This window comes from Hypanus sabinus, chromosome 12 (assembly GCF_030144855.1).
Source record: "Hypanus sabinus isolate sHypSab1 chromosome 12, sHypSab1.hap1, whole genome shotgun sequence".
Taxonomy (NCBI): Eukaryota; Metazoa; Chordata; class Chondrichthyes; order Myliobatiformes; family Dasyatidae; genus Hypanus; species Hypanus sabinus.
Genome location: NC_082717.1, coordinates 65008519 through 65020408, shown reverse-complemented (window position 1 = coordinate 65020408; position 11890 = coordinate 65008519). Strand labels below are relative to the sequence as shown.

At 39.8% G+C, this 11890-nt stretch overlaps 1 protein-coding gene across 3 annotated transcripts in view; it reads right to left on the bottom strand.

Annotated features, from left to right (window-relative positions):
- Positions 1-9532: 9532 nt before the first annotated feature.
- commd1 (copper metabolism (Murr1) domain containing 1) overlaps positions 9533-11890 on the bottom strand; it is a 109047-nt gene continuing 106689 nt past the window's right edge. For all 3 annotated transcript variants that reach the window (XM_059986112.1, XM_059986114.1, XM_059986113.1), the window contains exon 3: positions 9533-10716. In XM_059986112.1, coding sequence (XP_059842095.1) covers positions 10609-10716 — 108 coding nt within the window. In that variant the 3' untranslated portion in view covers positions 9533-10608. The remainder of the gene's footprint in view (positions 10717-11890) is intronic.

Below are 11890 nucleotides of genomic sequence, written 5' to 3'. Positions count from 1 at the left end.
CTGATGGTGACAGTGTGAAGAGGGCATGCCCTGGGTGCTGGGGATCCTCAATGATGGATATTGCCTTCCTAAGTCTTGGATACGATGGAGACTGGTATTCATGATGGAGATGACTAACTTTACAAGTTTCTGCAATTTATTTCAATCTTGTGCAGTAGCCCCAATACCAGATGCTGATGCAGCCAGTCAGATACATTTGTAGAAGTTATTGGTAAAATTAGATAATAAGGATAGTATTGAGTATGATGAACAGCTGAGTTACTTTTCTTTGGAAATGAGAGAGCTGAAAACTGATCTTGAAGAGACCTTTAAAATGTGTGAAAAATTATGAGAAAGACAGTGTTTCCAATCATAGGAAAGGACAAAATCAGAGGATATTAAAAGAAAATTCTCAAATTTCAAAGAAGAAATTCAGAAAAAAATCCTCGTATTAAATATTAAACTTTCAATGAGAAGAAGTGATTCTGAATGGTTCAGAAAAGCTGCATTGAAGTGAGGTGAACATAAAAATAAGAGAGAGAAGTCCAAGTTAAAGTCCAGTTTATTGCCATATTCCCAGATACAGGTGCAATGGAAAACCTGCTTACTGCAACATCACAGACACAGAGCATCATGTAAGCAGCATTCACAAGATAAAAACTTCAAATAAACATAAACTATACACAGCGTTTACAATCTAGAACACGATAAGCACGAAAAATGGTCATTTTGCTGCCAAGTGTTGTAAGTTGTCATAGTGTTCGTGAACTGCAGTGATAAGCGCTGTGTTGGCTCGTTCAAGAATCGAATGAATGAAGTAGCTGTTCTTGAATGTGATGGTGTGGGACTTAAGGCTTTTGTAGCTCCTGCTTAATGGTAGCAGTGAGAAAATGTATGGCCCAGATGGTGGGGATCTTTGATGATGTTACCCTTCTTGAGCCATTGGCTCCCGTAGATACTGTTACGTCCGTAGCCCCCTCCTTTGTGAGAATCACAAGATCACTGTTGGGTTGGGTCAAGGGGCCCAGGAAATGAGAGAGAGAGACATGCAAAATGCCTCGTTTCCCCGGCGATGTAAAGCTACCGGACATAGCCATTGTCTCTTGGAGACCAATTTGTGGATTGAGATACTATACTACGTGAATGCCCTCAGGCAAAGTGGGCTAGTTGAGGGAGAGAGTGCACACTCCCAACCTGATTGACATCTACGACCCTGCGAGTCAGGACAAAAGAGGGTCTGTAGGAACAGCCCCTCAGACGCACCAGAAGAAACGTTAAGCGATCATGTAACAGCAGGAAGTCATCTGAAGGAGGCCACGTGCATTCAATTCCGTGGCTGGAATTGGTGGCTGGAACTACGGAAAACAGCTTTTAGCTAACAACGGGGGAATCCACACCCTTGACTCAACGGATTGGCATCATAAAAGACCTGGGCAAGTTTAAACCGCACCGCTCTTAAACCCAACAACGCTGCAGCTTGAACGAACTGATAGTGACTGTTATCTTTCCATCGGACAATACATTATCCCCTAGACAACGATAGAGCTATTTCTTATTGGTTATTATTATACCCGCGCTTTAGATTTAGTATTGACAACGTATATTATCTGTATGTTTGCATTAATCTTAATTTTGTGCCCTTTATCAATAAATACTTTTAAAAATAGTACCATCAGACTTCAACGGACCTCTCTATCTTTGCTGGTAAGTGGTCCAGTTACGGGATTTCGTAACAATACTAACAGTAGTGGGGAGGGATGTGCTTGAGATGTACCTGCAGCTTCTTATGTGTCTGTACTTTTGAATTGCTGTGCCAGAACATGAGGCAACCAGTCAGGATACATTGAACAGTGCATCTAGAACTTTGTTGGAGCATTCAGATAAGGAAGGACGGGAATCATTTCAGTGCAGCATTAAAACTGATATGGATTAGTTGGAGGAAATGGTGTGTTTCTATATGGCATTCTCCTTGTAAATCTGTTGAAAATTATTTAAATACCAACTCAAAATACCAAGAGATGGACATGCTTCTCAATAAAATTTCGTCAACGTTAAAAAGCAAGAAGGTGAGCAGCATCTCAACTTTGATTTGGAATAAGAAATCAATTTTAATTCCAAAGGATAACCTGGATCTAATTTTTATTACAAACAAAACAAGAGAATTAGGAAACCCTAAAGTCCAGGAAGTGTATGACTAGATAATTGTTCTCAAAATATTTATTTGTGTGATATGTATAATGTTTGGTCAACCACTTTTATTGCCCAACCCGAGTATACTTATTGGCTTTCTTTATCATTTCAGAGGTCAGTTGAAAATTAATCATAATGCTGTGTGCCATGGTTCACAGAAGACCCAACTGGGTAAGTATGGTTGTTCTCCTCCCATAAAGCACATGAGTGAAGCAGATTTTTAAAGCACCTGGCAGTTTTGTGATTACGAATAGTGATACCAGAGCTTTTACTCCAGTTTTATTTCAATGTTTAGATTTAAATTCCTAGCCAAAGATGAATATTTAGACGAAGATTTCCAGATCAATTCCTTGGGTCAATAATTCAGTTGGACAGATACGGCACTCAAAAATAAATATATTTCTACATAATATTCTTGGTTCAAAACAATAACTGCAAGGGACAGAGAAATTTAGATAATTAGATGCTGTTTCAGAACCATATCTGGTGACCAGTTTGGCATTGGCAGTGGGTTACTAAATAATATGAACACATTCTTGATATTGTTCCTTTTTCACTTTGTATATCTGAGAACAATTGCAGTTCAAACAGCAACCTCCCAAGGCCTGATGTCATCATGGATATGATGACTGTTGCCAACATGGTTCTAAGTTATAGTGTACCTGCTGCATCCTGAAGTGTCCCCAAAATATCCGAAGGACCACTGGTGTCCAAAGTACAGATGTTTTGCATGTTATTCCTTGTTGAAATATGAGAAAATTTTTCTGTGTTGAAAAGGATATGGCATTCTAAATACCTTTCTGTTGTGTTTATATGTCAAAGAGGACAAAGGTGGCAGAGTGATTTATCTATTAAATCCATTCAAGATGCTTACTCACTTTCTTTAACTTGGACGAATCTTCAACTTGGCCTATGAGAGGTTGGTCATAAATGTCTGCCTGAGAAGTGACCTGGATTTGTTCCAATTTGCCAATTTGTCACAACAGGTTAACAGGAGATGCCATCATCTTGGCTCTTTACTCAGCTTGTGGAACACCTGAACAATGAAGATCAGGATGTTCCTCATTTACGACAACACGATCAACGCTAAACTTCATCTGGGACTCAGTACTTCCCTGTGCAACTGGATCCTCAATTTCTTTATTGGCAGACTGCAGCTAATATGGATTGGCAACAACATCTCCCTCCACATTCCCATCACCTTAGGTGCACCACAGGGCTATGTGCTTAGCCCCTTGCTCGATTCACTTTATACCTGTGATTGTGCAGCTACATTCAGCTCCAACACTATAGTTAAACTTGCTGACGACACCACTGTTGCCAGAATCAAGGATGATGACAAATTGACATATAGGAGGGAGACTGAAATCTGGTTGAATGGTGCCACAATGACAACCTCTCATTGAACATCAGCAAAACCAGAGAACTGATTATTGACGACAAGAGGAAGAAGACGTGGGTTCATGAGCCAGTCCTCAGTGGGGGGACAGAGAAGCTTTACATTCCTGGGCATTAATATATCAGAGGATCACTTAATATATAATAATGTAATGATATATCAGGGGAGAGAACTCAAAACGCAGAGATGCAAACGGAGTCCTTGTGCCAAATACCCTAAAGATTGAGTCAGTTGTGAAGAAGGCGAATGCAATATTGGCACTCATTTCTAGAGGTATAGAATATAAGAGCAGGGATATGATGTTGAAGCTCTATAAGGCACTCGTGAGACAACACTTGGAGTATTGTGTGCAGTTTTGTGCTCCTGATCCTAGAAACGATATACTGACATTGGAGAGGGTTCAGAGAAGATTCATGAGTATGATTCCAGAAGTGAAAGGGTTACTGTATGAGGAACGTCCAGCATATCTTGGGCTGTATTCCCTGGAGTTCAGGAGAATGAGTGGGGGATCTCATAGAAACATTCCAAATGTTAAAAGGCCTGATCAGATTAGATATGGCAAAGTTATTTCCCATGGTAGGAGAGTCTAGGACAAGAAGGCATGACTTCAGGATTGAAGGACTTCCATTTAGAACTGAGATGAGAAGAAATTTCTTTAGCCAGAGGGTGGTAAATCTGTGGAATTTGTTGCCACAAGCAGCTGTGGAGGCCAAGGCATTGGGTGCATTTAAGGCAGAGACACATAGTTTCTTGATAAGCCAGGCATCAATAGCTATGGGGAGAAGGCAGAGGAGGGGGGATGACTGGAAGAATTGGGTCAGCCCATGATTGAATGGTGGAGCAGACCTGATGGGCCGAATGGCCTACTTCTGCTCTTATATCTTATTGTCTATGGGCAGGAGGGACAAAAGCCTTCGGTTTCACACCACCGTTCTTTTAAATATTACATATTCATTTGTGTGTAAGTTTTTACCTGGTTATTTTGCGGGCGCTTGGATATAAAGTGCGAGGGTTTAACAGAGTCCTAATCTCCCACGGTCTGAACAGGAGGCTGTAATGCAGCTCCAGCTGGGAACTGTGCTCTGCTGGCTCTGAGTCTGACCAGAGGCCGTGCAGCCGCCCCACCACCGGCTTTAGAAAACATCTGGCTCTTGAACCTGTATGAGTAACTTTAATTCCCACTACTCTGAATTGATCCTACAGTCTTCTGGGTTGCCTGCTTTTCAGCCACTCGCATGGGTCCCAGCTACATTGCCTGCTTGTTGGCTATGTAGGACATTTATGCTCCAAGCCTACACTGGTATCACTCCCCAACATTTTCTACGCTACATCAACGACCGCATTGGTGCTGCTTTCTCCACCCCTGTGGAGCTCATCAACTTTACCTCCAACTTCCACCCTGCACTCAAATTTACCTGTCCATTTCTGACACTCTCTCTGTCTCGATCTCTGGAGACAGCTTATCCATTGATGTCTACTATAAACTCATGGACTCTCACAGCTTCCTGGAACATACCTTGTCCCACCCTGCTACTTGTAAAATCGCCATCCTCTTCTCCCTCAATTCCTCCGTCTGTGAGGCATCTGTTCTCAGGATGAGGCTTTTCATTCCAGAACTAAGCAGATGTCCTCCTTCTTCAAGGGAAGGGGCTTCCCTTTCTCCACCATCAACTGCATCTCTTCCATTTTGTGCATGTCACCCTCACTCCATCCTCCCACCACACCACAAGGGATAGGGTTCCATCCTCACCTACCACCCCACCAGCCTCTACATTCACACATTATTCTCTGTAACCTTCACCATTTCCAACAGGATCCCACCACCAAGCACATCTCCTCCCCCCCTTCACTTTCTGCAGGGATTGCACCCTAAATGACCCCCTTGTCCATTCATCCCTCCTCCCACTGGTCTCCCTCCTAGCACTTACCCTTACAAGTAGAACAAGTGCTACATCTCCTCTCTCACTACCATTCAGGGCACCAAACAGTTCTTCCAGGCGAGACAACACTTCACCCACGAGTCTGTTGGGGTCATCTACTGTGTCTGGTTCTCCCAGTGTATTTTCCCATATATCACTGAGATATAACACAGATTGGGAGACCATTTTGCTGAGTACCTAAGCTCCATCCGCCGGAAAAAGCAGAATCTCCCAGTGGCCACCCATTTTAATTCCACTTCCCATTCCGATGTGTCAGTCATTGGCCTCCTCTACTGTCGCCACAAGGCCACACTCAGGTAGAAGAAGCAACATCTTATATTCTGTCCGGGTAGCCTCTAACTGACGGCATAAACATTGATTTCTCAAACTTCCAGTAATAACCCCCCACTTCCATTTTCCTCTCACATATCCCCTCACCAGTCTATCACCTCCCTTCCTTTGGTGGTCCTCTCCCTTTCTCTTTCTCTTCCATGGTCTCCTGTCCTTTCCTATCAGATTCCATTAGACATAGGAGCAGAATTACGTCATTTGGCCCATCAAGTCTGCTCTATCAATCATTATTTCCTCTCCTCAGCCTTCTCCCTGTAACCTTTGATGCCATGTCCAATTAAGAACCGATCAAGCTCTGCCCTAAATACACCCAATGACCTGCCCTTCACAGCTGCCTGTGGTAATAAATTCCACAAATCCACCACCTTCTGGCTAAATAAATTTCCCTGCATCTGTTTTAAATGGATGCCCCTCTTTACTGAGGCTGTGCCTTCTTGTCCAAGACTCCCCTACCATGGGAAACATCCTTTCCACATCTAGGCTTTTCAACATTTGAAAAATTTCGAGGTCCCACCTCATCCTTCTAAATTCCAGCAAGTACAGACCCAGAGCCATCAAATGTTCTTCATATGATAACCCTTTCATTCCTGGAATCATCCTTGTGAACCTCCTCTGAACTCTCTCCAATGCCAGCACACCTTTTCTCAGACAAGGAGCACCAAACTGCTCATAATACTCAAGGTGAGGCTTTACTAGTGCTTTATGACACCACTAGTCACTGGCAGCCAACCAGAAAAGGATCCTTTTATTCCCACTCGCTGTCTCCTACCAATCAATCAATGCTCTAACCATGCCAGTAACATTCCTGCAATGCCATAGGCTCTTAACTTGGTAAGCAGCCTTCTGTGTGCATGCTTTATTTCGCCTTCTTTAGCACCGTTTCTCTTTCACTAATCAACTTCCCAGCTCTTTACCTCACCCCTCCCAATTTCACTTATCACCTTGTGGTTCTTCCTCTCCTCCCCTCACTTTCTTACTCTGACTCCTCAGCTTTTTTCAAGTCCTGATGAATGGTCTTGGCCCAAAACATCAACAATACTGTACTCTTTTCCACAGTTGCTGCCTGGCCTGCTGAGTTCCTCCAGCATTTTGTGTGTCCTTGGCTACAATCTACAGGCTCACTTTCAAGTCTCTCTAAAAGTCATGTTCTCAGTATTACTTTTTATTTGCACAGATTAGTTACTTGTCAGTTTTCATGCAGTATTTTGTAAATTCTATTATATTCCTTCAAGATAAACAAAGCTAAAGATTAACTTTATTTGTCCAGCTATTCTTATATTGTGTGACTGCTTGTATACATGATGAATAGACTCTTCTTGGGCTTCAAGCCAGGTATGGGTATCAATTATAGGATTCCTTGTGAGTGGAGCGGTGTATATTGGCCAGACGGGACACATGGTGGGTGGAAATCCACATCAAAGAGCACAGGAGGTGTATCGGTTGGGGTTACCTGGAGAAATCAGTGGTAGCAGGACTCTGCATTTGCAATGGCCACAGGATTAACTTCCAGCGGCATAAAACCACTGTACCATGCCAATGGCTTTTGGGACTGCCCACTGAAGGAAGCCATTGAAATAAAACAAGAGGAAAATAATTCTAACAAAGATGAAGGTCTTGCTCTAAGAAAGATCTGGAATTCAATTGTAATCAAGGTGGGAATGGAAACCTGACTGGATGAGGACTAACCCATCAGGAGGGACAGAATACAGGGGTATAAATACCACTGGACTAAACATGCCCAAGCAACATCCCTGAAGAAGATGATAAGAGTTCATCACTGAAACGTCAGATAAATCAATACCTGTATCTAGCTTGAAGCCAGAGAAGAATTTATTTATCATATATGCCAGGAATGCACTTAATCTTCTTTTTGCTTATATAAATGATAAATAAACCATTTTTGTTCAGTTCTTTTCTTATTTTCATGATCAATAAATGTATTTTGCTAATTTTCATTATGTCAATCTGATCACTTTAAAACTCTTGTCAATCCATTTCCCTCTTCAGCTGTATTTCAACATGCATATACATTCTGAGACTCTAGTGGTAACTTCAACCACTGTCAAATGGCTTCTATGTTGTAATTTAAGAAATATTTCTCAATCAGAATGCTAGATTATAACATACAGTATTAAAGTCCTTTAATGACCATCGTCAGACAAAAAATTAAGGGATGCTTGGTTAAACCCAATGATCATAGATCTGCAAATTGAAATTAAAAGTTTGGAATTCAAGCCTAAATAGATTATTTTCATGTGACAAACAGAGTATAGTTGGAGTAAGACACAGATTTAGTCCTTAAAAAACTGAAAACTGAGCACCTGCCCCTATTTCTCCTTAAAAAATTCCCACTACATTTTATTTGATAATAATGCTGTGAAGACATTTTGGATATTTTTAAATGGAAGGCAATTTGAAATGCAAGTTGGCATGATAGGTTATTTCAACATCACAAAGAACTGTCATTGAGAGGTTGCAACTTTATATTTAATAGCTTTGAGAACAGGCATTCAGGGAAAGCTCAAATGTGACTTTCATGGGACATCGATAAGGCAGTCAAACAAAAATCTGAAGTAAAAGCAGAATTCTGGATCTGCTGAATGAAAGGAGATTTGTATTTCAAGGAGACTGGTTATTGAGGAGGAACAGCGCCACAGGAAGCAGGGTTTTATTTTTTAGTCCTTTTGTTTTATCTTCCTGTGCCAAAATTAATTTCCAAAGGTGACAAAGAAATACCTTTATAATAAAAATTGAACAATGAGGTGTGGGAGAACACCAATCAAGTGGGACACCACATTTCTCTGGACACCCAAGAAACAGGAAGCAAATCAGAGATCTTACTGAAGTAAAAAGTGCAACAATTCATGATCTCACTGAATGCACAACTAATACATTTCAGAAAGTTTACTGCATTGATGACTGCCATAAAATACATCACAAAATAAACTCCCTCAATGACACAGTAAGTACTGTATATCAATTTCAGTAAAAGTTGTAATGTTATCTAACGTACATTTATTTTTGCAAATTCCAACAGGCCACAATGACCCAGCATTTTAAAGGTTTCAAATCAACCACTACCTCTGAGAAGTATAATTCTGTAAAAAAAACAATGACTCCCCCACCAAAAAAAACCCAATGGCAACATGCAGGTTATTTCCCTGCTTTGTCTATTGAATTTACACAGATTCATTACTATAGTAGTTCACAATAGCTTTTTTTAAAAGTAAGAACCTTATACAATTGACAGTTCTCTATTTTTAGTTCAGCTGATGAATAATGGGCTGTGGTCGAATAAAATCTGTCAAAGCATGGCAATCTATAAACCTTTGTCAAATATTTGCATTATACTTATTTATCTCAGTCATTACTGGCTTAGAATGTAACAGTGGATGGGTGAGGTATCGATTTTAACCACAAGTTAATCTGGATTTAAAAGCCAATTTTCAGCCGATTCCATTTAAAACTTCATCTACAAAAAATAGACTTGCTTGTATTTTAGCAAAGCTCCAAAATCTGGTTTGTTTTTTTTTTAAAACACAAATTGTCAACTTCTAGACTCTAAAAGAAACAGATCACAACACGTCTACAAAACACTTACTCAATTAAGTGAACTGCCAAAAATGCAAATTTCAGAATAGGTTTCCAAAATTAACTTATTTATATCAAGCATTTACAGATATTGACAAAAGTCTTATGTGTTAATTATTGTTTATTGCTTTCTGAAGGATCTTGATTGCAAAGAATTCCAAAGAACTGATGGTTATATACAATCAAGTAGAAAAGGAACTGTAAAGTTTTATTATTTCCATTCAATTCCTGACTCAAAATGCAATCTCCAAATATACTTAATAATATAGCATAATAAGACAAAGTTTAACATCATAGCATTATAGATTACTATTTTAGTTATGAAAGTTACTTCAGTGGACTTATGATAAGGAATACAATGATTAACTTTGTTATGTATTTACTCATGAGTGGCAGAATAACTGAATCATATGAATACAGGCTATTAAAGGAAAACAATGAGAATTACACATTACATGACAAAATATTTTTTCATTATGTCTCTAATACATGATACATATTGTTTTTCTTTCAACAGTATCAAGTGCTCTTTGTTATCTCTAAGTGATGATTTCACAAGTCTTGCACATTTTTGACATGAGATACAAGAGCGAGCGATTATTTTTGGGACTTGGTTCAACATCAGTCATCCTTTGGTGGGCCATATCTTGGGCTCGATGCAAAGCCAACTGATATTTACATGGTCCATGATACACTAATTCAGTCTCTTCTATGCCCATATAATTGTCAACAGACACTTTGAAATGTTCTGAATGAGAATATTCAATTCTTATTAATAAGTTGACAAGAAATGTTGAGGATAACTAATGATAATTTTAGATTATTTCCAAGAACTAAAGAAAAGAAAAATTCAATTTCAAAATGAAAGTGCAAATTTGGATTCTAAATTTAAAAAATCAATTCTATGAGCTTTGAGAAGTGTTGGGAAGAAGAATCAAATTGAAAACCATTTCCTGAACACCGTTTAGCTATTGAAAAAGAAACAGATGGTGAGGAGTTAATTAGAGGCATCCTTAGTTTTGAAAGTGGCTGTAAGATCAAAGGCTTGTAAAGTAAACTCAAATTTTCACTCTACAATCAAAGCAGGGAATGCATATATTACACAAATCAATGGGACAGTTAGTGTTCCAATTGTTTATTGACACTACCATCTGTTCTGTTTCATAATCTCCAGCAGCATCAGTTGGTGCGGCTCAGGGCAGTGATGCTCTCTTCAATTTCAGTTATTTTTTTCAGCAGTTGATTCACTTTGTTCTCATTTAACTCCAAGCAGAGAAATTCTGATTCCTAAGACAGAAAAAAAACAGAATTCTTCAAATTCAAAGATAACAACAGGTCAACTCTACATTTCGCTCCAGGTCTTTAATGAATCTTGAAACATTATGCCTCAGCAAATCATTGGTACAGGTTGCTAATCACTGTGCCCAGGGCCCAAGCAATCACTGTTTTACCCCATTCATCAATTAACCAACTCGAAGCAAAATCAGAATCAGGTTTACTGTCACTGGGATATGTCTTGAAATGTGTTGTTTTGCTGCAGTAGTGCAGTGTAATACAAAATACCACCATAAATTACACTAAAAATAAATTTATATACAAGTAGTGCAAAAAGAGACAAAACAAAAGGCCATATGGGTAGTGCTCATGGAAACTCAAGATGGGGCCAAAAAGTTATGACTCTTCACGTACAGTTCCTGAAGAGAAACATCAATGATTCCCATTTATGGGTACTACAGCTGGAATCCACAGTCATAGCCATGGGTGCTTCAGTAAGTAACATTGCTTTAAAATATTTTTAAAAAATCTATCAATCCTCAAAATCAGCAGGCTCCAGTCTGAAGACTCCAGCTGTGAGTGCAGTTTTCCTTTAAGAGAAGGGAAATACTGAAACCCAAGTACTCCTACTACTTTTCGTTAACTAACACTCAGTACATTACCTTCAATTATATTTTTATGAACCTCATTCACCAAAAGCATTCTGAAAATCCAAGTGCACTGGTTACCCTTTTCTCCTACACCAGATATATCCTTAAAGAGCTCCAACAAATTAGTGAAACCTAATTTGCCTCTTTCAAGCATTGTGTATGGAAACTACACTACAGAAGACAGGAGGGCATGACAACATGTAGTTAAAACTGCCCCATGCGTCACTGGCACAAGCCTACCTACCAAAGATATACAGTATATAAGGAAGAGTGTCAAGAAAAGCTCTCAATATCATGAAGGTTTCCCACCCACACAATTTCTCCCACTTCCATCAGGGAAGAGCTTATGCAGCATCCACACCAGGACCACTGGACTCAGTAACAGTTACTTCCCTGGAGTCATTAGTCTAATACCTTCCTCTATTAAACCACCCCACCATCATTGCACAGCCCCTCAGCACACTTCATTCCACACCCCCCACCATGCACTGCTATGTCATGGTACCTTATACCAATATGGACATAGCCAATGTCCC